The sequence below is a fragment of the Enhydra lutris genome, unplaced genomic scaffold (assembly GCF_002288905.1).
Source record: "Enhydra lutris kenyoni isolate GAN:26980312 unplaced genomic scaffold, ASM228890v2 scaffoldscaffold16, whole genome shotgun sequence".
Classification (NCBI taxonomy): Eukaryota; Metazoa; Chordata; class Mammalia; order Carnivora; family Mustelidae; genus Enhydra; species Enhydra lutris.
In genome coordinates this window covers 10,322,387-10,350,329 of record NW_019154100.1, presented here as the reverse complement: position 1 = coordinate 10,350,329, position 27,943 = coordinate 10,322,387, and the positions used below count along the sequence as shown (strand labels likewise).

At 40.6% G+C, this 27,943-nt stretch overlaps 1 protein-coding gene across 5 annotated transcripts in view; it reads left to right on the top strand.

Moving 5' to 3' along the window:
- LOC111147277 (islet cell autoantigen 1) overlaps positions 1-27,943 on the top strand; it is a 143,256-nt gene that overhangs the window by 28,063 nt on the left and 87,250 nt on the right. For all 5 annotated transcript variants that reach the window (XM_022503221.1, XM_022503226.1, XM_022503225.1 and 2 more), the window contains 2 exons: positions 4,434-4,557; positions 9,557-9,755. In XM_022503221.1, the coding sequence (XP_022358929.1) occupies positions 4,434-4,557; positions 9,557-9,755 (323 nt within the window). The remainder of the gene's footprint in view (positions 1-4,433; positions 4,558-9,556; positions 9,756-27,943) is intronic.

The window sequence follows — 27,943 nt, the reverse complement described above, 5'->3', positions numbered from 1 at the left end:
TCTCTCCATGTCTACTGTCACTACCATCACTCTTCTACTTGATTTGCTGTACCAGCTTCCTAAATGATCTCCCTGCCACCCCCAGCCCACTGTCTACACCACAAAGAACTCCCAATGATCTAAACTAGGACAAGTTAAGCAACAAAATAAGTAACAATAGTATCAGATTATAACCTGTAAAGTAAAGTAAGCATCTATTAAGTCAGTGTGGAAATAGACAAACAGGGAAGAAGAAACTCTTTCTTATAAAATAATTCTGGTTAATAAATATAGAAAGAATGAGGAAACCATAAAATCTCCATTAGGCAAATACCACAGTGAGATCTGTGGCAGGCAAGGTTCACGGGAAGATGGCACAGCCAGTGAGCAGAAGTTTGAGGAGAAACTGGGTATTGGCATAGCGTCATGTATTTCTCTCCAAGATTTTTAATAATTACAAAAGGAAGAAATCCTAGTTTTACCATGGAGTGACTCAGTAGACAGACCTCAGTCAAGTGATCGAGACTGACATCACTAGTGATAATGGGTGTTGGTATCATGTGGTCCTGATATCATGCACTAAGAGGCCACTTCACCTCTGTGGTTTCCTTCCGCAAAATACGTAACCGTAGTCTAATTATGAGAAATAAGACAAACCCAAATTGAGGGACATTCTGCACAATACCCAACCAGTACTCTTAAAAGGCATGAAGGTCATGAAAGTCAAGATAGGTTGAGAAACTGTCACAGATCGAAGGAGACAAGGAATTTTGACAACTTAACATCAGATCCTGGATTCAATCTTAGAAGAAAAGTGGCATTAGTGAGAAAACTGATAAAATTCAAATAAGGTTATGTTTAAGAGTACTATACCAATGTTAATATCCTAGTTTTGATAATTGGACCATGGTTATGTAAGATGCTAATGTTAGGGGAAGCTGAAGAAGAGTATACAGGAACTCTATTTACAGTTTTTCTATAAGCTTAAAATTATTGCAGAATAAGAAGCTTTAAAAAATGTACATTGGGGGGCACCTGGGTGGCTCAGTGGTTTAAGCCTCTGCCTTTGGCTCAGGTCATGATCTCAGGGTCCTGGGATCAAGCCCTGCATCAGGCTTTCTGCTCAGCAGGGAGCCTGATTCCCCCTCTCTCTCTTCCTGCCTCTCTGCCTACTTGTGATCTCTCTCTCTGTCAAATAAATAAGATCTTTAAAAAAAATGTACATTGGATCATGTTGCTTCTCTGCTGTAAACGTTCCAGTAGAACCTAAGGTGAGATCCAGACTTCCATACCATAGTCTATAAATTGCTACATGATATGGCCCAGCTCGTGTTTGCAGCCACTTTTGCCCTCACCCACCATGTCACCTGAGGCCTTTTGCACTCACTGTTTCCTCTGTCTGGAATGTCACTGGCCTAATCATCTCATAAGTGGCCCCTTCTTGCCATTCAGAGCCCAGCTTAATGGTCACCTGCTCAGAGAGGCTTTTCCTGACCACTCAGCCCACGCAGCAGCTTCCCTTACTCCCCTTCTCTTATTACTCTATCTGGTATTTTTCCTTTTGTGTTTTGTGTTTGTGATTATGGATTTTTTTCTGTCTTCTGTTGCACAAACAAAAGCTCCATAAAAGCAGGGACTTTGTGTGTCTTGTCCATCTCTATATTCCCAGTGGCAAGAATAGTGCCTAGTATATATTAGATCATCCATAAATCTGTGCTGAGTGAATTAATGCTGCCAACCTAATTGGTTTTATAGTTCTTTGGTTCCCTTTCTAGGATACATCTGAAAATCGAATCAGCAGCGAAAAACGAATAGGGTTTTTTTGTGTGTGTCTGAATTCTTTTTTTTTTTTTAATTTTATTTATTTATTTGACAGACAGAGATCACAAGTAGGCAGAGAGGCAGGCAGAGAGAGAGAGAGAGGAGGAAGCAGGCTCCCTGCTGAGCAGAGAGCCCGATGTGGGGCTCGATCCCAGGACCCTGACATCATGACCTGAGCTGAAGACAGAGGCCTAACCCACTGAGCCACCCAGGTGCCCCTGTGTGTGTCTGAATTCTTAAGTCCCAGTTAAGTTAGACCTTTTAAGTGGAAACTGGCAAATCATCTGATATGTGTGCTGCACCTGAATTTAAACTTCTATAAATTAATTTCAGTATTTGAATTTTAAAGTGAACATTAAGGAATGAACCTACCTTCTTGGAAAGTGACTGTCATCGCTTAATAACCCAAGCTGGATTCCACCTCCCTCTGAGCAACACTGCCAATTAATTAGAGTCCAGCTCTTAAAAGGAAACCTGTTTCCTACCCCAAGTTTAATCCTCAAGTGCATAAAATAACAAAAAATAATTTTTCAAATGCTTCAACCTACTTAGGCTTATTAAGAGAAGAGTACCTTTCACCAACTCTATAATCATGAATTGGTTTCTTCCTAGTCTTAAGCTAAATGTGTTCATTTGTATGTGACTTGAGACTTCAAGTTAAAAAAGGTGACAGTAGCCTCATGCTATTATGAACAAAAATGTGAAATTGCTCTCTGTAGGGACATACTCATTGTGGAATTGAGTGAGTCCTATATTAGTCAATAGAAGTTACAGAAGGTATTAAGAAACAACAACACTTCTTATAATTATAGGAGTTTTTTTAAATCTACCGGAATCATGGCATAAATATCAAATAGGCATTTAAAGTAAAATAAAGTGGGATAGGAGGTGGTGGAGAAAAATAAAGTATATGAGGATAATAAGGCAAAAATTATAGTTAATTTAATTGTACAAGCACTTTACAGTGCCCTGAATAAGGTTTTATGGTCAGCTTGGGGAACCCATAGTTAGATGAGGTCCCTGTCCTGAGAAAGTTAGAGTCTTATGGGATAGACAGACACATGCCCAACAACAAACACCCACTGTTATCAGAGCCGAGAGGGCGCTACTGTCCCAGAGAAACAGGGATCAACTACTTCACAGCCTTGGAGCTTTGCCTAGTGAACTTGATTCTTGAGGGACAGAGAGAAAGGAGGGCAGTCATTTATTTCTCAGGATGAATGAATTCCAAAAGGCTCATCCTCTGGAAATTTTAGTATGAACTATAGTCACAAATTAATAAGGAAGCAGTAGCAATTATAACTTTCACCTTTGGATTTGTGGTTCCTGGCTAATGCTCTCGTTGGAGAGGTTATGTCAGGAATGGAATGCATTCTGAAGGAATTCTGGATTGTTTATGAATAGTATCCAAATCCTAGTAGCATTTAAAAAGCATTTTTAGAGAAACATGATATATAAATGTATAAATAGAGAAGTGTGAAATAAGAATAGTGTTCAGAGTAAGTCCCTAGAAATGCTGTACTTGGAAAAGAAAGCATTTAGGAAGCTCAGTGTCACTCTTTGCTCAGCTGTTGGTGAATGTGGATTGGGGACCAGTAGCCGTGTAACAGCCCACTGTTCCATTGTTTGGAGACACACATTTTTATAAATCAGCCCCAAGTGTAGAGAGAGTGTTTTGCTATTATAAATATTGATGCTATGATTATCTTTCCACATGCAGCTTTGTGTCCATTTTACTAATTTCTTGGAATATACTCCTAACAGTAGAAGTGCACTGTCAAAAGATACATAGACTTCTGTAATGTTTTAAGTTTATGGCCAAAGGACTCTGCAGAAAGCATGTACCTACCAGTCATTAGCTCACCAGCGGTGCCATCTCAGGTTGTCTTTAAAAATAAGGCCAAGATTAGGCATGACCAATTCACTGTTCCAGCTCTGCATTTTAAAAAAACCCATAAAGCCATGGGGTACCTGGGAGGTTTGGTCAGTTAAGTATCCAACTCTTGATCTCAGCTCAGGTCTTGATCTCAGGGTCATGAGTTCAAGCTCCATGTTGGGCTCCATGCTGGGTGTGATGCCTATTTAAAAAAAAAAAAAGACCCACGAAGACATCAAGCTGATTACCCCCCACCCTCAATCCCCACTCCCACTTCCAACCAAAATCCCACCTCATGAATAAGATATTGGAATTGCTTTATTGTCATGTGGAATGTAACTCAGAAAGCAGAGACCAAAAAGTGAGAGAGAGAGAATAAGCAGAGGAGGCTGCCTCTATGTCATAGGCAGCACAAAAGATTCCCACAGTTATACTCGACAAACCCAACTTTATTTCAGCTTGAAGCAGCACATCATCGACTTGCTTTTCAGTGCAGAGGTCATTTTCTGGTTCTGATTACAGGGCACCAAATGCACTGACAGATGTGCCCAAGTGAATTTGATCTCTCCTTTTGTAAATGGAGGGGCAGCATGAAAGTTAAATGGTGGGAGGGGGGAGCTTACCTTGTAGCTTGCCACGTGGATTTAATTTCATCCCGTCTTGGCCTCTGAAAGAGTGAGGACCTTGGGGTGTGTCTCTCTGCTCTGTAACAAAAATGCTCATTGTTCATGGCTCCTTTTGGTCTTGTCTTCATCAGTCTTGTCTCAAGAAGAAAACGAACTGGGAAAATTTCTCCGATCCCAAGGCTTCCAAGATAAAACCAGAGCAGGAAAGATGATGCAAGCAACAGGAAAGGCCCTCTGCTTTTCCTCCCAGCAAAGGTGTGTGGCCTTCACTGGGGCTCCCATTTGGGGGGAGGGGAGGTCAGCGGAGAATCTGGAATCCACCCAGCGATGGAGGGGACTCTCCAGTTGTTTACTAGAAGGCTCTGTCCTGAGACTGAGAAGCCGCTCTGTTCTCAGTTCTTAGTCTGTTCTTAACTCTCTGATTAATATAACATGTATGACTTTTTTTCCCTCCCAATAATTTGTGGTTTTTTTCCATATTTCTCCTGGTCTTTAGGGAGCATGTTATATGCCAATCACTGTGAGTGCCGCCTAGGCTTATGTTTGACCTTGAGCATTGCTCATAGCAGTAAGTCTGGTCCCCTTCCAGCAGCTGATTAAAGCAGGAGCCTAATGAACCCAGGTGGAAGGGTTCCTTCTCTGCTCTCCGTGGGCCAATTAACTTTGGAGAGGTGGTGTTCGTGATGCCCACTCAGACGCTGGCCCGGCAACATCAGCAGCATCCCCTAGAAGCTTGTTAGAAATGCAGAATCTAGGCCCCATCCCACAACTGATGAATCCAAATCTGCATCTTAATGAGATCCCCGGATGATTTCGATGCACATTTAAGTTTGAGAAGCTCTGGGAGAAAGGAAATTGTGGCAGATGAGTGACATTTTTTTTTAAACACTCTCATGACTCAATTTTATGGTTGGTGTAGAATAAGCAAGGGCCCCTGCATATAGTTGCATTTTGTGCCTGAGAAAAGTGACACTCCTCTATTCCTCCTCCCCCAATAACTAACAAGCCCAAAAATGTCACTCAGGCATATTGGGCAAGATTGTACCTAAATAAGGCATTGTTAGGTAGTTTCCAAAAATGTTCAGGCTACGAAAATTTCACTTACTCAAATTACTCAACATTTTCTTCTCGTAATTTCTCCTTCTTTCCTTCCCTGTGGGCCAAGAGCAGGCCATCAGCCTGTTACACACACGTACCTATGAAATCCTGAGAAATGTGGAGTAGCAGGAAGAGACTGGCTGTATCAGTTTCCCATGGTCCCACTCCTGGGTGTGTTGGTTCTCCTAATAACATTTGGACCCCACGTTGTGGGCAGTGCCAACTTTCGTATTTGAATAAAACCATTTTCAATAGTTCTGTGTCTATTTCCCAAGAAAAGTGTTGTTTATAATTTTTAATTGTACCTTTTTATCTGTAGTAGTTTTTCCTTGTAAAAATAATACTCACTGAAGAAAAAAATTAGGATAGACAAATCAAAAGAAAATTAGAAAGCACTTAAAATTGTACTGATAGAAATGACCCACTTTTAACCCCTTGGTAGGTATTTTCTATGCATATGTACTTACCCCACCCTTGCCAAGATAACTGGTTCTCAGTCTTTCAAAGAGTCAATTCTCATATGTTAAAACGTGTAATTAGGGGCACCTGGGTGGTTCAGTGGGTAAGCCTCTGCCTTCAGCTCAGGTCATGATCTCAGGATCCTGGGATTGAGCCCCGCATCAGGCTCTCTGCTCAGCCGGCTGCCTGCTTCCTCCTCTCTCTCTGCCTGCCTCTCTGCCTACTTGTGATCTCTCTGTCAAATAAATAAATAAAACCTTAAAAAAAAAAAAAAAAAAGTAATTACCACTAATTTTAGTGGGAAAAATTCTTACACATACTCATATGCCAAAATGTATATCCGTTTGTGGGAAACAGAGCCAAATCCCTGGAAATCACTACTAGAGTCACCATTACTGATCACATGTGTTTTATCCTATGTCTCTCTAGTTACACCCTTTCAGAGTTGTATGCCAAATTATCTCCCAGAGAACACATAGGGTACCTTAAGTTTATAGAACCTAACCTTTAGTTACTAACAGAAACAGTAAAAGAAATTAACAAAAACAATGCAAGTGATACTCCAAAGTATCACCACTATAAACTAGCAAAGTGCATCCTATCCATAATTTAATGCAGCTTGGAGAACTTTAAAATTTGGAAGGTGACCTCCTGCAAAATGGCTCTGGTTTCACAACACTCAGCTGCTGACCAAGCACATGACATCCTAACCAGTCCTTCTAAACATAAAGAAAGTAGAGGATGACATAAAGCTCTCATGAATTTCAATTTTCAGATCTTCAATGGTTGTAACTTGGGAAATACCAGAATATATTTTTAATATATATATCATATAGCAAATATATATGTATATATACTTTGTATATATAAAATATATTTTAATATAAATAGCATCATGCCATGCAGTTTCTGTACAGCAGTGCTTACTGATCATTTAGCAAATCAATTTTTTGATCAAATAACCATAACACTTTTGCTATCTATGTACACTTTTTTTTTTTTGAGATTTTATTTATTTATTTATTTGACAGAGAGAAAGAGAGAGAGAGATAGATCATAAGTAGGCAGAGAGGTCGGTGGGGGCTGGGGCAGGCTCCCCACTGAGCAGAGAGCCCCATGCAGGGCTCCATCCTAGGACCCTGAGACCATAACCTGAGCCAAAGGCAGAGGCTCAAGTGAGCCACCCAGGCACCCCCCTATGAATACATTTTTAAAAACATCTATACCATAGTATTTCAGGGCATGCCACAGTGCATTTAACTTGAGCCCTTCTATTACTTAGGTCACTTTCGCATTTTCCTGCTAAAGGATAAATGTCTTCGGAGTAGACCAGCAGATACTTTATTAATTTTCCCCTCTGGGTAGATCTTCATCCATGAAAATGTGCACCAGTCTTTCACTGAAGCTTGATATTTCTGGTTATTCAGTTTTTCCTTGGTCTAGATGCACTCCCTGGTAGCAGCAGGGAACAGGTTTTCACCTTTCTAATCTTATATGAAGCAAGGTACAGAAAAAAAATGAGGTGATTTTATATGCTTTCTTCTTTTCTTCAAGATCTTAACATCTATCATCATGTCATTACCTCTTCAAAGGTTTCTAACTTTACAACAGTCAAAGAAATCGAGAGTATTCTATTCACAAGACTCTTATTCAACCAGTATAGGGAAATTGGTAAGATTCAAGGTAAGAGAAAGAGGAGTCCAGAAATGAACAGGATCCTTAGGGGGACAGCTGAGGCCTCTTTCTCTCTTTAAATAGAAGGTCCCAGTTGTATAAACCTTCACACTGGCATTTGTTTTACTGACTTATTTGATAGTCATTGCTACAACTGTGCATTCAGTTTGATGAAAAGTGAGTATTAAATTTAACCCAATGGTGATAAAGCACAAGCTTACTTTATGGCACCATAATGTGTCCGAAAACCACCTGCAACACTTAGGTAGGATGATGTGATCAAACTGTTTTTAGAGAAATGCCAAGTGTTTAAAAGCAGTGCTTTACAGAAAAGAGGAAAATAGGAGAAAATAGTAAAAGGGTTTTTTTTTCCTTAAACAGTTTATTGCCCCCATCTATAATCTGACAGTGCTGCTGAAACTGCCACGCACCGACTTCAGCTCACTAACATTACTAGTCTCTTCAGCTTCATAAGTTTGCCTTTAAATTAAAATGTAATTATTCATCTTATTTTCATTTTTTGAATCTATGTCCTGCAACCTCATGAAAACAACTGTATTTTAAGAGTGTAAGTCATATGACATTACTCATTTTGGGTAGGGAAGAGGCAGTATTTCCCTCCCCTGCAAAATGAGTATTTTATCCACAGTTTGATATGCCTCAAACTTTTTTTTTTTTTTTTGCTAAATAAATAATGGCATTTTATAGCTAATATTATAATTATTTTATATCTCTCTCTTTGCATAATACACATGCATTTATGGTGTAGGATCCTCAAGTTTTGTTTCTCTGTAAGGATCAATCATCTAACCTATCTGAATGTGCCTAACATGTAGGTCTACAGTGCTTCTCTTCCTTTCTAGACCATTTAAATATGTTTCTGTTTGGGTCACCTGGGTGGCCTCGTCAGTGAAGGGTCTGACTGTTGATTTTGGCTTAGGTCATGGTCTCAGGGTCATGAGATTGAGCTCCACATCGGGTTACACATTCAGCACAGAATCTGTTTAATTGCTCTACTTCCCTCTGCCCCTCCCCCTGCTCACGTACTTTCTCTCTCCCTCTATCTCTAAAATAGATAGATAGATAAAATCTTTTTTAAAAATTGCTTCTGTTTGTGCTCCGTTCTCCGTGACTGTTGGAGCAAGCAGCAGGTTGCCCTAGCATTTGGAGAGTAATCTAAAATGACCTAGTAGGGGAGATCCTAATTGTGCATCAGTCCATCCCTCCTCAAAGGGCCAGGCTTCAGAGGAGCAGAGACAGGGAGGCCAAGAACAGAAATGGGAAATTGTTGGGCGCCTGGGTGGCTCAGTGGGTTAAGCCGCTGCCTTTGGCTCAGGTCATGATCTCAGGGTCCTGGGATCGAGTCCCGCGTCGGACTCTCTGCTCAGCAGGGAGCCTGCTTCCCTTCCTCTCTCTCTGCCTGCCTCTCTGCCTACTTGTGATCTCTGTCTGTCAAATAAATAAATAAAATCTTTAAAAAAAAAAAAAAGAAAGAAATGGGAAATTGTTATGCCTTGACCTTTCTCCATTAACACGGGGTTGGTTCCAACTCCAGACACTCTTTGCTCAGGCATGAGACTACCCCCAACAGCCCTGTTGGAAATACTTCCCAGTGGTCCAGTTAAATAACAGGGATCCCAGGGCACCTGGGTGGCTCAGTGGGTTAAAGCCTCTGCCTTCGGCTCAGGTCACAATCCCAGGGTCCTGGGATCGAGCCCCGCATCGGTCTCTCTGCTCGGCGGGGAGCCTGCTTCCTCCTCTCTCTCTGCCTGCCTCTTTGCCTACTTGTGATCTCTGTCTGTCAAATGAATAAATAAAATCTTAAAAAAAAAAAATAACAGGGATCCGTACATGGGTAATCTGATTGACTCATCACTTCATCCATTTCAATCAAATATTTCTGCAGCATTGTCTATATTTCAGGCACCGTTCTAGGCTCATGAGTTTAAGATAGGTAAACTGTCAAGGATGCACACTTCTGGCCTGCTTGGTTTCAAGATTATGGCTTTATCCTCTTGTCTAGGTTGGCTTTGAGAAATCCTTTGTGTCGATTTCACCAAGAAGTGGAGACTTTTCGGCACCGGGCCATCTCAGACACTTGGCTGACGGTGAATCGCATGGAGCAGTGCCGGACTGAATACAGAGGGGCATTATTATGGATGAAGGATGTGTCACAGGAGCTTGATCCAGACCTCTACAAGCAAATGGAGAAGTTCAGGAAGGTAGGAGATTTTATGAAGGTTACCAAGAGGGGTACCTGCTGGAAGGTAATGAGGTGTGATTTGAATCACTCTAGTGAAGAAGACATAACTCAAAAGCACCAAGGATGCAATTAATCATTGCCAGTGTCTTTTTATGTGACAGAATACCAATTAATGTGATCTATAATTCTCTAAGGGTAAGATAGAAAAGACAGCTGGAAATTGCTGGGATTTAGTAACTGGTTCTAATTGAAGTCGGATTTTCATATAATGTACACTTTTTTGTAACGTTGTCACTTCAAAATGCTTTTTCATGCATAACTAAAAATCAAGATTAGATCAAATGAAACTGCAAAGTGAGGGCATGCTATTGGAGAAATCTTTTTTAATTGCTAATGAATTTTAAAATTAATAGAATAATACTCCTTTGTTTTGTGAAGTGGTTGAGAAGTGGCAGGGTTTGGTTGTGGGATTAACTAATGTTCCATCTGCAATAGACCTTTTCAGAAATTTGTCTGAAGAGAATAGTTAGCTGAGAAGGTGATATGATCTTAAATTTCCTTGAAGTAACTGGTGAGCAGCGGAGGAACAATGTTTCCTTGGTGTTTTAATTATCCTGTATCTATTCAGCCATTTGGCTACTTGGCCATACAAGGATATATCACACCACTAGGTGGCAGTCATACACTGAGTATTTATGAAAATGCAGAGACTGTTGTATACAATATTGGTAGTTCTTTGTTTGGTTGATTTGGATGTATTTCAGGGTGTGAAAGAAGAAAAATCAAGCAAATGTCAGGTTTGACATAATATTATGTCAATTATCTTACTAATTTCAAATGACCCATTTGTAATTAGTGATGTTGCTTAAAATCCCTAGATTTCTTTGTAGGTACATCATGTGGAATTGTGAATGGGAAACCCTGCTAGTGGAAGCGTGTGGGATGGGGGGAAGGAGGGACCTTCTGTTGCTTGAGAACTAGGTCACCAATTCCTGATGTACTATTAGATTGATACAAATACTTTTAAAAGCCAAATCTTAACTTCATTTGTAATTTGGAGTCCCTCTCTATGAAATCAGAGTTTATTTTATTTCTAATTATAAATAACCTTAATGTGGTAGCAGCATCTAACTTCTTGGCAAGGCAGATTTCTGAATTCATGGGAAATTTGAACTGAACAGTAAAGCTCACTCATTTTATAAAAGAGAAAATTAAGGCCCAGGCTACATTAGAAATTTCCTGACTTTCCAATCAGGCCAGTAATTTGGTTTGTCTTTGACACTTTATTTGTGGTATAGAGGAGGACGGAGTAGAGAAATTAAAACAAAACAAAAACCTTATCTGCAGAGAATAGTGCCCATCATTTTATATCTACTATCTCCTTTAAGCTTTGCAATAATCAAGACACAGATTTAATTTTATAGGTGGAGAAAATGATATCTATGTTAACTAGCCCAAGGTCAGACAAGGAAATGAAGGTTAGAATCCTAGAAAATATGCATGATTTTTTTCCTTAAGAGAAAAAGACTGACCTAAAATTGACATTTTCGTTATAATACCTGTCCTTTGATTTATTCACTTAACAAACATTTATTTGAGCATATTTTATGTACCATGTAATAAAAATAAAAATACAGGGCACCTGGTTGGCAGTCAGTTATGCCACCGACTGGGTTTTGGTTCAGGTCTTGATATCATGGGCCATGAGATGGAGCCCCAGGTTGTCATTGGGTTCTGCACTCAGCGGGGAGTCTGCTTGAAGTTTCTCTCCCTCTTCCACTCCCCCCTGCCCTGTTTATGCTCTCTCTTCTCTAAAATAAATAACTCTTTAAAAAATTTGAAAATACGATTATTCTGGAAGGCAGGACAATTTCATGTAGAATTGCGTTTATTTGGTTTTATTTTGGAGCATGGTTACTAGCTGTATAATGATGAATAAAAACCAAGTTCTTCGTCATTTGGTTTGAATGTTGAAATATTACCCACTCTTTAGTGTCATCAATCTGTTGATTTTGGAAAATATGGTTTAAAGGAATCCTTTGCCATGCAGAAGTAGCTGAGAGATGCCTTACTCTACAATCCCTTGTGTGCTGGATTTAATTTAATAGCTGAACATGGTGTACTTTGAATTTAGGGAAAGAATTTGTTTTTAAGAAGTCTATATTCAGGGCTCCATCCTCCACTATATTAGGCAGGACTGTCGATGAGGACAGGGACCAGATTCATCTCTCACTTTCATACCCCAGGGTCAGACTAGCACCTGGCCCAGGTTAGCATTCGTAGAGCATGCTCCGATTCCAGCCATTCAGTCTGAGGTCCCAGACCCATTGTTTCTCCAATCAATAGGGCATTCTGACCCCACACAACTCACCTTGTGACATTTTGGAATTGACCTAGGGTTTTGCAGTTAAGAAATAGCATTATCGATTTGTGACTTGCTGCTTTCTTTGGAATGAATTTAAATTGTGGAGTTTGCTGTTTGCTTGGAGTTTATAACATGAAATTTAACTGTGAGCAAGCTTGAGTGTTTTGTCCCAGCAGGATTCCATTTTGAACAGAGTCTCCATTCATCTCTTAGAAACATGTTACCAGAAGGAATTTCTGTGTCCTCTGGGAGAGGGGTCCAGCTGTGGGTGGCTCCTTAGGAGTCACTGTGGGAGCGAGAATCTCAGTCTCTGCAGAGCCAGCTGCCACCTTCATGGTTCAGCTGATGAATCTGGAACTAAAGCAGTATTTTGCTATAAATTCAGTTATTTGGGTTCACACTTTCTGAGGAGATAGAATTCTAATTCATCCTCACAGATATGATCCCATGGTTGCAGTCCTAAGTATGCATTCATTCATTTATTCATCCAGCAAATGATATGGAAGCCCCACTGCGTGCTGGGCCACACGCACAAAGATACAGTAGCAAATAAGCAGGCATGATCCCTGCCCTCCTGTCGTGTGTCGTCAGTTGGGGATGGAGCAAGTAAACGTGATGCGGTAGGATGGATTGTTGTCTGAGGTGACACATGGTGTCAAGGAGCACCTAGGAGGGGCTTCCTGAGGAAGTCACGTCTAAACAGGATAGGAAAAGATGAGCGGGAAGGACTTGGGTGGAGGGAGAACAGACAGCGGAGCAGAGTTCCAGGCTGAGGGAGACACTTAGGCAGTGGCTTTCAGATGAAAGCAAACAGGGCACCTGGAAGGACCTGAAAGGTTTTTATAACCAGAGTACAAAAGGCAGAGCAGGTGTGGGAATGGGGGTGCCCATACTATGGCAGCTGGACAGGTAAGCAGGGCCAGACTAGAAGAGGCATCTCTGGGTGGGGGTTGGGGGGAATGGAGGGTGTTGAGGCGGGAAGGAGCACCATCACCTTTCTGCTGTCACTAGCTCACCCAGCATGTAAGGTGGAGAAGGGACTGGGAGGACCCAAGCTGTTGGGAAGACGTGGGGGAGACATGGGTGCCCCTGATCGAAGAGGCAAGCAGACCAGGGAATGGTATGTTCTGCCCTCTCCCACATTCTGTAATCGCACCATTTAATTATACAGCTCTTCATTCTTCTTAGAAATGAGCAGAATAGTATAAATAAATAGCAAGATCAAGTGTACTTTACCTTCCAACCAATGCTTTTCTCATCATGTTTTCAAAGGGCTAAAAACTTTTTAAATAACACGCAGTGAACATGACCAAAATGATGAATGAAAAACTTAAAATTAAACAAAGCAAATAATCTGTTTTCATTCTGGCACCCTTTGAAGCACATGGGCCTGATGACAGATCTCTCGGCAGCAACACTAATAAGCATTTATTAAGTGCCTATATTTGGTGATGGAAATACAAAGAGGTGGAAAAGCTTGATCCCAGCCTTCAAGAAGGACCCTGCTAGTCATCTGTTCCTTGTCAAAATTACTGTGATGAACAAGACACCTGGAGAGTGTGGCCATATGTAGCTATTCTCCTAAAGACCAAATAATAGGAAATGGATGAATTTCAATACGCAGAGCTGGATGGCATAGGAGCGGTTGGAAGCCCCCTCCTGACAGTGTGATTCACCCTAGGAGGGAAATGGACAGGAGACGACACCATGAAGTATTTTACGAGCAGTTAACAACGTGTGATATACGTGCCCTTTGAAGACAGAGTAAAAGCGTATGATTTAAAAATAGAAGTCAGCTTCTTGTAGCAGATTACATCAGCTTAAGTTGTGAGCTCACAGAAGAGCTTTTGCAGCCTGATGCTCTTGAGAGAGTCCTCCTGTGGTCAATTAAATGTCTTGTTTTTCTTGAAAGTCAGAAATGGGATGGAAGGTAATTATTCTAAATGGAATAAAAGCTGCATTAGGTGTAAGAAAATAGTTCTGAATCCTCTAAAGAGATTATATGGAAATGTATACGTGGGCATTTGTTATGAGTCGGAGTCCTCATAGACAAGGACAAGGGAACCAGCGTTTTAATGAGGGCCATTTATTAAATGGCTTAATCAAATCCTACAGCATTTGTCTAGGGTTTCATCAGCATAATTCAAAAGGGTATTGTAGGAAACGTGAATGATACACACTGGTATTCTTGGGCTTGTGTCTATTTAAAATAGTGTTAGATTTTGGAGAGCTACTAATTCACTCTAAGTCCTGTTAGCAAGGAATATGTTAGTGTGAGATGGTTTGTTAATAAAATGGTGGTGGCTTAATATGTGGGGCCTTATTTGGGTCATCAGCCAGGGGTGTTCCTGTGTCCCATTGAAGGTTTGGGTCTATAGAGCTTGGTCAAGGACTAGTAAATAGCAGTATTGACATTAGAGGCTTTTTTTTTTTTCCTGTGGACAAAGACTTGGGTTAATTAATTTGACAGTATCATTAATTACTGCTGAAATCATTGGTCTTTGTCAGAGGTCGGGCTCTTTTAGCAATTGAGGGCAGGTCCCATGGGAGCTGGAGACGCCAAGTACTGCAGGAATATCACTGCTCAGCCATCTCCTCATTCTGTGTTAAAAGCCTTTCCTTTTTGCCTGAGCTATCCATCCAGCTTTCTGGCTTGCACGGGTGTTCTGCTTCAGTCCAGTGCCAAGGGCAGGGTGCGACCCCCCAGTGAGTTGTGATGAGTGAGCGTGGAGAATTTCAGGTTTGGGTCCACACATTAGACCAACCCTATGAGCCTGTTTAATCAGTGCCTTGACTCTAGGGCTCTGCTTTAATTCATACATAAAAGGGGAGGGCGTTTGACCCATTATCTTTTCTGTCTCTTCTAGGGCTGAAATCCTACACACTGGCTTGAGTTCTTTGATGAGTAAAAATTCCTTTTGTAAAGCTAACATACTCTTGAACCTATCTGTTTCATGACCCTCCATCTTCATTTCCTGGTTTTTTTTTGGTGTGCTTGTTGTTTGTTTTGGTCATTTAACTAGGGAGCCTATTTTTTTGTGGTCTCCAAGAAGATCAAATCAGGTTGTTAACCCTCCCGCTGGGTGGCTGTTTCTTTACCTAAATGCTATAGGAAAAACATGCCATTCTCATATGGCACAAGCAGGAAGGGAACAAATAATTATATCCTTGCTTTCATTTTTGAATTTCATGAGATGAGGATTTGGGGAGTCTATGTGTCTTTATTGATTTCCCCCTTGGACTCAGTGAATGGTAAAAGTTAGTTTTAGGTTTAAGTCAAGACCATTTGGAAGAGCAGGCATGAAACAGATAACTTGCAGACCTGGTGACCAGCAGGCTACTGCTCCTGTTTGGAAACAGAAAGGAGCATGACTTCAGGGTTGGGATGGTTCTACGCTCTGTCCCCAGCCCTACCTACACCAGCTGTGACAGCTGGGATAGGTCTAGTGAGCCTATGGCAATTTTCTCATTCACTAAAGGAGAAATAGGTACTAGCTGGTCACCAAGCTCTTTTCCAGTTATAACATTATTCTTTCTCTAAATTGTTAAACTCTGGAATTCTTAAGCTTATCTGTAGAGAAGAGTAGACACTGGAACAGAGCTAACTGTCCTTTGTCACTGTAGGGTTTTCCTCCTCCTATAGCTAAGTACTGGTCTTGTTGAGTCTGCTTGATCCTGTTGCTGTTGATGTAATCTCAGACTCTGGAAAAGAAGAATACTTTACTCATAATTCTTGGGTAGAGGAGAGTGATATTTTTACAAAATGATTCTAATTATCATTTTTTTTAAGATTTCATTTATTTGACAGACAGATCACAACTAGGCAGAGAGGCAGGCAGAAGGGGGCGGGGGAGAAGGCTCCCCGCTGAGCAGAGAGCCCGATGCGGGTCTCCATCCCAGGACCCCGAGATCATGACCCGAGACGAAAGCAGAGGCTTAACCCACTGAGCCACCCAGGTGCCCCCTAATTATCTTTTATTTAGATAATACTTTTGCAAGGGTTAGAAACCTAATGCACATGGGCCAGCCACCTGTTTTGGTAAGTGATGTTTTTATTGTAACATGACCACATGCATTCACTTATGTATTATCTCTGTCTCCATGATACTGTGGAGAGCTGTGTAATTACAACAGAGACTGTGATCTGCAAAGCCATAATATTTACTTTCTGCCCCTTTACAGAAAAGAGTTTGCTGGCCTCTGATTTATAGGCACCTCTAGTGTGTGCTAAAGTGAGGAAGTTTTAAGAATTTAAAAATGTTTCATTATGATAAAACATATACCATAAAATTTGCCATCTAGCCATTTTAAAGTATCCAGTTTAGTAGTATTAAGTATATGCACATTGTTGTACAACAGATCTCCTAAACTTTTTCATCTTGCAAAACTGAAACTGTATACCCATTAAGCATCCACTCCCCCATTTCCCTCTACTCAACCTCAGGTAACTATTATTCTACTCTCTGTTTTTATGAATTTGACTACTTTAGCGACTTAATATATGTGGAATCATGCAGTATATGTCTTTTTGTGACTACATAATGTCTTCACTTAGCGTAATGTCTTCAAGTTTCATCCATGTTGTCTCATAAGGTAGGACGTCCTTCCTTTTCAAGGAATGATAATAATAATTTTAAGGAATAATAATTTAAGGAATAATAGCTCATTGTATGCTTATACCACCACATTTTATTTATTCATTCACCCACAGACACATTTAGGGTACTTCCATCACTTGGCTAGTGTGAATGTGCTACTTATGAACATGGGTGTGCAAATAACTCTGTAAGACCTTCCTTTGAACCCCGAATCCATAATGAACAAACATAATAGCCATCTTATAAATGTTTGTATTACTGAATGATATTTAATCCTGCCATTGAATAAAAACAACACTTACGCTATGCAAGTAAGGAATCATTTGATTTTATCATCCTAGAAGATATTGTGTACACATACTAATTCATAATTTATATTCTCTAATTTCTGTTAGAATAGTAAATATTGCTATATTTTTTAAAAATCTGTATAATACCATAAAAGCAAATGTTTTGGTTTAAAATAGATTTTTCCATGGGGGAGTGGAGAGAACTATTTCTCTCTTGAGAGAGGTATCAAATCTTTGCATATGGCGCTTCTCCAGTTGTTTGAGGGAAAAGCTTACTTAACTCTCAAGTTTCAGAGTAGACTCTGGACAAAAGTGTGTTACTGAAGTGTGAACTGATCCCATCCAAGATAGTTTTCCTTTTGCCAAATTGTCTGGCTTTTCTTCCTAAGACTTATATGTATTGGATAACATATGCAAACCTGGTTTCTAGAATTTCGTGGATGATAATATACAAAACATAAGATTTTACTGAGGGGAACCATCAGGTTCCAGATCAAACTTGCTGCCATATAATGAGCCCATTTTATAACAAGGGCTTCTCGGCGTGTTCGCAGCTAGAATGTCGTAGATGGGTTCATTATTTCCATGTTTCACCATGTTCTGCTTTTGGCTGCAGGGTCAGAGGAGTGGCGGTGCCCATGACACACCCTCCCTCCCTTCCCCCCAGCCCAACCGCAGACTGTTCCATCTGCCTCTGTCTCCTTTTGGTAGCTTCTAAAGAAGGTGTCATTTTAGATCATGCTTAAATGGAAAATCACTGTATTCAAGTAGTATGATATACTAGTTACTGTCTCTCTAATTTCCGTCTCCAAATCTGCCCTATCTGTCTACCCCTCCAGATTACCCTCTTCCTTTTGGTTAACAGCTCAAATATCCTCTTTCAGCTAGTCCTCTTATTCTGTCTTGGCAAACTGGTTGCAAGTCTTACCATCTTCAAGAATTTAGTATGAAAGAAGACAGTTGTGCCCTCATGGGTTAGCTAAGCACTTTGGTTTTGAGTGTTTATGCTTTAGGGATCCATCCCACTATGCTCTTATTCTTATTTTATAAAATGGTGGTTTTACTTAGGTACACAAAATAGAGTGCGATTTTATTTAATTTCAAACAGAGGCAATATATCTGCTATCTCCTAAACGCCAATAACTTTACTGTAAGTTACTTTTATTAGAGTTAAAAATAATTTCCTTCAGATACACTCTTCTTTATAACCAGACCTTTCAGTGCCGGGGGTGGGGGGGAATGATTTGATGATTGTCTGAATTGTCACTTTTACATCAGACTGGATTTTTTAACTGGCTATGGAGAATTAGTATTTCAGAAAGAAAACTACTAAATCACAATTGCTTTGGGAAAAACATGTGTTCTGTGTTGTTTTGTCACCAAGGGATATTGAAAGGTTTTGAGTGGTACTTTTTAAATTATTGGGTTATTTTTTAAGAAACCCCCCAACAAAGTGTTTCTAACAAAATTTATGCAAGTAATACTGACTATGTGATGGAGTCACAGACTGTTAGGGTTTTACAGGTTCTCCTGTCGCTCAGTAAAACTCAGAATCTTCTTGCATCCAAGTCCTAAGCCCATCTGTATTTAGTGTTTGAACTGTCACAAGAATGAGTTCATAGAAAACTAGTATTTCCATTCACAGTTCTGAGGTTAAAAAAAAAAAAAAAAGACATTTGATGATTATACTTGATCTTCAGAAAACTGATAATAATAGTAATCTCAGAGGGTGATTAGCCACGGAGGCTCACATGTTATCCAGCGTATGACCTGGTCCATGGTAGCTTTCTTCACTAAAGCGTGCAGTTTGTCCACCAGTTTCAACTCTCATGTCTCACAGTGACTTCACTTTGCCTCCTTTAGTGAGTTTTTAGTGAACAGAAAACCTTGAGCAAAAAGCAACTTTAATGTGTATGTGCTTCCTCTTCTAGCGTAACATTTTCAGGACAATCCCAGGTATAATAGAAATATCCCAAGGGAAAAAATTCTGTTTCATATTCAACAGTTACCCCACACTTAATCATTACACAGGATGAATGAAATTCATATATGGGAGTCCTAAAATCTTACATTGGCCAATTTCACATGGACTCAGGGAGTCCTAAGAAGAAGCGGGCCCTTGAAAGGCCATTGGTATAACTTTGACATGAGATTCCCACATGCATTAATCAGGCTTCTGTTGTTCCCATCAAATGAAATATGATTTTAGGGCTTGGTAACACTTCACAGTTGATTGGCTCTTTCCATCCAACTACCCATCTATCTGTCCATCCATCTATTTAAATTCACTCCCCAGCTGTGATCCTGAGACAACCATTGTCATTTAGATGCTGATTCCTTACTGTGGTTCTTCTGGTGACTGCTGACATTGGAATAAGGGATACTTCTCAAGATAGATTAATTACATAAACAAATTGAGGGATGGGTTTTTTTTTCCTGCTTTGTTCTTTTAAATAGCGACCCCTTCTCCCCCAGGCCTTCAGAGGTAGGACTCTGCATTCTTATAAGCAAACATAGTTCATGGGTATTAGTTCATGTTCTGAGAGAGGTCCAGGCTGAGAGACTTGGAAAATAACCCACATATAGGGAAGAAGGGCCATATGAAAAGCCCATAGATTAAAAGCATGGGAAATAAATAAATTTATCAAATAGACAGGGAAGCTGAAAAGAAGCTAACAGACTAAAATTTATTACAGTTAGGGCCTTGTTCCCTTTCACTTTTTTTTGTCTTAAGGGGAACAAGATACATGAGAACCTGGCAATAGTGATTGCTTCTTTGGCAGGGGACTAGGTTGGGGGATGGGAGGCGGGGGATGAGAATGAGGTTGGCGTAGTACTGTATGCCCTTTTTGTGCTTTTAAAGCTTATGTCTTATGCATGTATTATCTTTCCAATTACATGTATAAAAATAATGAAAATTAATGATATTTGAGTGAGAATAGGTAAGGTTTGATAGAAGGAAAGAATACGGGTAGAAAACTCTTAATGAAAACAGATGAGAAACCAGGTTTCAAAAGTGATGTCACATGAGCAGCTGAATGAGGAGTTTGGAGAATGAAGTCATTTTCAAGAACCATCTTCAGGGAAGAGCCATGTGAGGTGGTTACATCACTGAAGAGAAGAAGGATCAAAGGCAAATGCCTGAGGGAAACCCACCAAAATCGAGAACGAGAAGAATGTTTCTTTTGAAAGCCTTTACTGTGTTCTAAGAGCAGAGTTATGCTTATCCTGAAGGGTTTGGGGGAAAGGTGAGAAAGTAAACAGATAGCTTTTCCCATCTCTTCTCAACTGCGTCCCAGAAGGAAAAAGTTCTCTGATATGCATCAGTGAGAATGTAGAGAAAAATCCTTTCCCAAAAAAAAGGGGGAAGCTGGGAGTTGTTTCAGAAGGAACAGTCTGCAGGGTTTGGATTCCACATTAAGTCCTTGGAGTTGGGTTAGTATCTCTCTCAACCCTTTTCTCTAAATCTAGCAGTTTCATCAGTTCCTTTTTATAGGTCACCTTCCAGGTTTTACAGATAAAAACGAAGCATACTTATGTGCCTGTGAGCACCAATTTTGTCATTAAAACTTCTGGAGAAGTAATATCCCTTGTCCTAAATTGATCTCTATCCGCTTTAGCTTCCTAGTTTTTATTTTTTACTAGTTTATTTTTAATGCTCTTACCAGGGCCTCCTAATGCTCAAGTCTCAAAAGAAACTGAAATACATGCAGATTCTAAACCACGTGTCTTTCTGTGCACACATTATGGATTGGGGGCCCCCTAACCGAGTGTACATGTCAAAATCAAATATGACTGGGAAGGCATAAGGGCTTCGTAGCTACCAGGGCTCCCAGAGACTGGAGACTGTACTCGGGTTCCACCAAGATTTTATCATGGTCACCATAAATCAGTGTTTTAAAAAGTTGAAAGCATCTTTAATTTTAAAGATTTCCATATCTTCCTCATTCAGTGTAGGCAATGCTTCCTTATCCTCCTTCCCCAAGCCCTGCCAGGAAAAGCCAATGATTTGTAAATTGAAGCTATGTCAGCTCAAGCTTTTATTGGTACTTATTATCTGGGTCTCCGTCTGCTTTTAATTTTAATTCTTTGCTGAAAGAACTAGCTTGGCCTTTTTTTCTTTTTTTTTTTTAATTTTTGCACATCTTTCCACTTTAAAAAGCAATAGCTAAAAGTAGTGATGTGAGCCAGACAATGGTTTCCAAAGTTAGCCTCCCTCTTTCCTATCTTTAGTGTATTTTAGGTTTGGGGCAAACCTCTTGTTTTCAGTATTGACCTACTTGCCTCTCTCCTCTCCTGTCATGTCCCCATTTCTCCCACCATCCTGCAGTTTCAGCAAATAAATCATGTAAGGAAAATAGACATTAAGAAATTGATGTTAGGAAAGAGGGTTTTGAAAACAAAATGAAGATTTGATCAACTTTTTCACCTATCCTTTGACTGAGAAATGAAGAACATATTTTCATAGAATGTTAAACATGAGTTGTGCAAAAGTCAAAATACTGCTCATTTTAAAGATATCTTTTTCTAGTACAAAAGCACAGCAGATATTTAAGTTCTATGCTGAACAATATGATCAGTTTATTTATATGAGATAATTAACATATTTGAATTTTTTCCCAGCCGAGGGTTTTTCTTAGCATTCTGCCATATAGATAGATGTAGCAGCTACTTAAATATGTACACAATGCAGAATATTTCTGATTAAATATTTGTAAAATGCTCTTCAGTTTAAAAAGCTGTTTCATATTCATCAATTCGTTAAAGCTACACAGCAGTCAGCGAGGGCATAAATTCTTCGTCCTGTTTCACAGCTAAGACTGAAAAGGCAAAGTCTGACTGACTTGCCCACAGCCACATACATGAATCAGGATTTGAACCTGAGTCCTCTGAATCCAAACTCAATGTTCCTCCTACCATTTCTGCCCCAAGATCTACCTAATCCAATAAATGGATCCCTTTGTGTAGTGAAGTTGCTGTGGGAGAAAATGTTTTTTTGTGGTGGAAGAGACCCGGCCACAATCTTCCAGGACATTCCACACCTTCTGTTCTCATTTTCTCTGACCTCAAAAGCCCATTTTACTAGTACTCTTCAAGAGTACTGGGATTTTTTCTTTCTTCTCTCTAGGCCAGTTCATCAATCTGTCTTCTGAACATCTAGTCACATTTCTACATTCAGCATTTTGCACTTTTCTTCTACCTTGTTCTCCGAGTGCCCTTTTGAGGTGGAATGGCTGGTGTTCAGCGTGGGTTCCTTGGGGTCAGGTACCCGAGTCCCGCAGCAATGTACTTCAAGCTCAGAGCCCCACGTGTGAACAAATGGTATAAGGCTCATGGATGGAAAGTAGACATCACAAAGGCCAGCACTCTGTCTAAGGGTCCTATGCATATTGGCTTGTAGGTTTAAAGCCAGGACACTATGGAAAGACTTTGACTCCTGAGAAGAAAGGAAAAGACAGAGGCCCTACAGGAAATAGGGACAGATAGAGAGCACACCTTCGTGATGTTTTCCCTGAAAGACACATATACAACCAACCTTGAATTAGGGCCTCTGTGGTCTGTGTTGAGTATGAGAATTGTCTAAGAAGCGAGTTGGACATGGAGAATCCTGGATTCCACCTGAGGATCCTGATTTAGGAGGCCTGGGGTGGACCCTAGGCATCTCATTTTCAGCGAGCTCCGGAGGCGATTCCCTTGCTGGGGAATCCCTTGACCACATCTTAAAACGTATTTTCCCAGAGTACCACTGTGGGATAGCTGATCCTCACAATGATGACTAATCCATCAAAAAGCAATTTTTCTCTAACAAGATAGACATTCAAAAGGACAGATGTTTAATGGACAAAGATAGCTCATTTTTTAAGTTTTAAAAAATAGAGTAGACTTGAATTATATGGAAAAGCCAGTTAAATGAAGCCACTTGATTCTCCCAGGGGTCCTACTGTATTAAGCATTATTGTGCTTTTTGGTAATCACCATATATGTCTTCTTAAACCCTAGAGCCTGGAGATTTGTATACCACAGACACTCAAATATACTTACTTTGCTCATCAACAATCTGTATTAATCTTGCTAATTAAATCTGTTTTCCTGTTTCCACTAAACCCTCCTTAGTGTTCTCCACGCTGACTAAGAATACTTGAAAAAGCTAGAATGGAGCCTCAGGTTAGTTAATATCTAGAACTGATTACTCAAGATTAGTCAAGATCATTACTCAAGATGCTTTGTGGGTGCACAGCAAACACTTCTGAGAATTAATTTATACATGTTCAACACAGGGAATTTTCCAGGCAATCTGGCACTAACATGCATATATTCTAATACACATGTTAAAAATGACTGCAGCATTACAAATAAATCCCGCCCCCCCACTCCCCTGCATCCTTCCTGGTTCCTGTGGTTTGTCTACTGCCTGTCACTGGTCCATCCACTTAGGACTAGATCAGTCTAAGACTGAGAAGGCTTCACCACCAGGCCCTGCAAAACTGCCATCATTGTACTCTGTGGCTTGTTATGGCTAACATTATTCAAAAGAAATAATGTCCTGGCATTGAGGTACTTTTTGTAGTGAGTACCAAGGATGAGGAAGAGTCAGGGATAGTATGAAAACAGTACTGCTCATTTGTTGCAGAATGACATTTCTGTTCTTGCGGGGATAGATGAGAGGCTGTAAAATCATAAATGAAGAATGCCAAGAATATAGTACTTTGGCATTTCTTGACAAATGTCAGCCATTCTTGAGTAAGACAAATAAGACTTTAAAGTTGAATGTATAGTAGAAATGATAACAGAATTAGTAAACACATTACTAAATATTTCTCTTGTGCCAGCATTTTACATAAATAAGCTCATTAAAATTCTTCAAAGGATAGATATCATTATCCCCTCTTGACAGATGAGGATTTTGAAGCTTGAAGAGGTTAAATAACTTTCTTATCATCACACAGAACGTGGACCAGATGGGAAGGGGTTGTAAATTTACTCAGGTCATCTCTACATACATAAGTCCTTATTTTCTAGAACAGAAGTGTTTTCTTTATGAGAATGCATGGTGGGGACTTAAAGATTTATCACTTAAAGGAGGGTAAATATTCTCCCTTGTTTCAGTTTAAATACTGAATCTACTCAAAATGTGTCTTCCTACTAGCACTAGTTTTAGTCTCTTTGGAATGCTCTTTCACAATTCCATCCTACTTCTCCTCCCCAGGAGGGCATTGGGCTGACTACGTCCTAGAATTGGGCAGGGAGGATGGTGTTCTTGAAACCACCCTAAATCCCCTGGCTCTTTTCCTTGTCTTTGCTGCAATATGGCTAGTCTGTGCTTGCATGGTATGTCCCTGAAGCCTATGGCTAGGATAAGCCCTGGTCTCTTCCTTGGCTCTGGTAATGTTCTAGGAGCTTCAGCCACCTTTCCTTGACAAATTACCCTAATGGCAACTCAGACTACCTTAGATTCCAGTTTGGCCTTCAACCCGGGGCCCCTCCCTATCAAGTTCACCACCTGCACCCTCAGCCACCTTCCACTTCCTTCTGCAGGTCAGGTGAAATCTTCTGGATTTCTTCCTTTCCATACCCAAGAGCCCAAGGATATCCTGGGGGGCTAAATTATGCCCTCCGTCATCAGCTTTACTGCTCTACTTGGATGCAGCTGATCCTGTTTGGAGCCGAGACAGGCTTGAGAGGCAATCCCCTTGCAAACTCCCAGCCAGGTAGTGAGGCAGACTACATTCTGCCTTTAGTGCTTCCCTCCATGCTGGAAGAGAGGCAGACACGTATATGATAACACCAGTGCCATGAGCTATTCCCAAAGTCCTGGGAGTAGGGAGGAAGTGATCTCTCAGCTATTCACTAATCTGCTTCTTCTGGAAAATTTCCTTTCTCCATCCTTTCATTTCACCAACAGGTTCCTTTTCTTTCTCAAGCTGACTAGAAGGCATCCCTCAAAAATCGTCATCAGATCCTCTGTCTAGCCTCTGTCTTTCACTATCCTCAAACTCTGTAAGTGACCTAGTACATTGTCACAGGTACAACTATGTTCTCGGTATCGATCACTGGATCTCATCCACTAAGCCTAGTTTTTGACTTAAGATAATGGGACCCCATAGGAAACACTAGTCTCTTCACAATCTACAATCCACTTGACATGATACTGTCCTCTCCCCATGTTCAGTCTCCTCCTCAGATAAGCCTTTTGTTCTTACAATTTACCTGGCTTTGTTGATGGCTCTACCAGTCTCGAGACTCCAGACTCAAACCTGACACATTCCTTATCCTCACCCCCTTTATCCAGTCAGCCATCATATAGCCCACTGAGACTTCCTTCAGAATACCCCTTGTCCTGGTCCCTTCCTCTTGAGTCTCATGCAGCGACACCAGTCCTGGATTTTTATCACCTGGGGCTTTAATAAAAGACCTCTAACAGATATGACCCCCCCTGTCTTTCTTGCCCCTTTCATAGTCTTCTCCTTCCCCCTCCAACCACCATATACAGACACATACGAAATAGTACCTTCTCTAATGGTCTTGATGGTCTTGTCATGTTGCATCTCTGCTCAAAGATCTACTGTGCTTATCTGTTAACCATGTTCCCTGTGACCTTGCCCACTTTGTCCATCCAGTGCTGGCCCACATTCCAGTTTAACTGGACCATGTTATTATCAGAACAGGTTGCAGCACTGCTTGGCAGTAGAGATACTAAAGCAATAACTATTAATGTGGGGAGAGTCCTAAGGGAGCTGAAAACATCCTCTGTTTTCTGTAGATTTTTTTTTTTTAAGATTTTATTTATTTATTTATTTGACAGAGAGAGAGAGAGAGAGATCACAAGTAGGCAGAGAGGCAGGCAGAGAGAGGAGGAAGCAGGCTCACCACTGAGCAGAGAGCCCGATGCGGGGCTCGATCCTAGGACCCTGAGATCATGACCTGAGCCAAAGGCAGAGGCTTAACCCACTGAGCCACCCAGGCGCCCCTGTTTTCTGTAGATTTTATAGCAGTAGGAGGTAGACTCATTTGGATGTTTTAGATGCAGGAGCCAGTGGATGATCTTGTGTCCTCTTCAGATGAGTCTGTCTGTCCACATGACAGTTGTGTCCTCTTCAGATGTGTCTGTCTGTCCTTATGACAGTTGTATCTGGTGAAGGGATCTGGGAAGACTTTTGCTTTTAACCAAAGAGGGAAGTATGCTATCAACCTTACCTGACTGTTATTTCTACCTTACTAATGAACTGTGCAAGCTTCCTCTAGGTAGAGACCTCATATACCTTTTGAGGAACTTTAAGACCATGCTTTGTGACTCCCTTTGGTACCTTTTATTATTTTTCCCCCTCTGCTTCAGTCAGAAATCTTGTTTCTTTTATATTTGTTCTGTCAAGCATTTTTATATGCCTATTTGTGCATTAATTGAGAATCCCTTGTTACCTAGAGTATGATTCTTGTTTTCAAAAGCACTTTACAACATTGTTGTTCCTCCTCGTCTTCCTGCGAATTGAATAAGAAAGATCTGCCTTGTCCTTTTTGCATCTTATGTTGTGCCTTCTGTAAAGGCAGAGTTTTTCCTTAAAGCATGGGTCAGGATTCTGGCTTCCCTGAGTCTCCTTGAAAGAGGTTCCCAGGGGCGCCTGGGTGGCTCGGTGGGCTAAAGCCTCTGCCTTCGGCTTAGGTCATGATCCAAGAGTCCTGGGATCGAGCCCCACCTCAGGCTCTATGCTCAGCGGGGAGCCTGCTCCCCCCTCTCTCTCTGCCTGCCTCTCTGCCTACTTGTGATCTCTCTCTGTCAAATAAATAAAATCTTTAAAATAAAAAAAAGAAAAGAAAAAAGAAAGAAAGAGGTTCCCAGAGAGGCAGATTGACCCTTCTGTGAGGGACAGAAGCTTGAAAGTTAATGGGAATGTTGATCAAGGAGAGAATTGGATTTTTAAAAAGGAGATGTGAATTCCTAAGTGTTTGCCTTCTCTATGGCAATATTTGTGGGTTTTGTTTTGTTTCTTTTGTGTTGTTTTTTTTTTTTTTTTTTTTTTTACCATTTTGCTTTGATTTAGGAGCAAAAAGTTAACATTTGCAAAAAGAACATTCATTTCAAAGATAAATTGACTGTCCACAGAAACTCCAGGCTTCTTTTCCATGCTTTGATCTTCCCTTGTTGGCTTCAGTGACCAGTTATTGAATGTGCCTGCTGTGTTTGGATACCATGGAAAATAAAACAGATATATAAAATAGTTCCCTCCTCAATTTTACAGTTTGGTTGGGTGGATAAGACATACACCTTTAAGAGAGACTGCTTGGTTGCTCGGTATTCAAATGAATACTATGGTCCATGTATGGCATTTCCTTAGATTCCTGTCCCTTTAGAACTTCAGGAGGGGACATGAAGTCCCACCTAAATTGGGTAAACTTGCCACTTTAAACTAACTGTATATCCAAATTAAAATTCACAATGCAGAGGAGGGAATAACCTCTAATAATAACTACTCACACTTGGAGTGTTCCATTTTGTTCATCTTTCATTTTATAAGTCATAGTTCCTGTGCCATGATAGCGACATCATAAGGAGCAAAGTAGAGGCTCCCAGAATGTGATTCACACATGGTCTCGTTGGAGAACCAGATAGAACTGGCACAGACACTTTCCTGGCTGACTGCAGATGGAATGCCCCTTTCAGCCAGAGCATGACTTGGTTGAGAGCTGGTTATGAGACTGCATTTACCAGTCAGGTTTTCTGCCTGGGAAATAGCAGGAAAGAAGCTTAAAGTTACTTCTGGATTCTAAGGCTCTGCTTATTTGGTGAAAAGAGAACAAGGAAAAAAGGAATTATGATGACTACCTTTATGTGGGATGCCTAGAGGCAGTACCAGGTTTTGGAGAAGAGAGAGAGAGAGAGAGAGAGAGAGAGAGAGAGAGAGAGTGTGTGTGTGTGTGTGTGTGTGTGTGTGAGAGAGAGAGACAGAGAGAGCGAGTG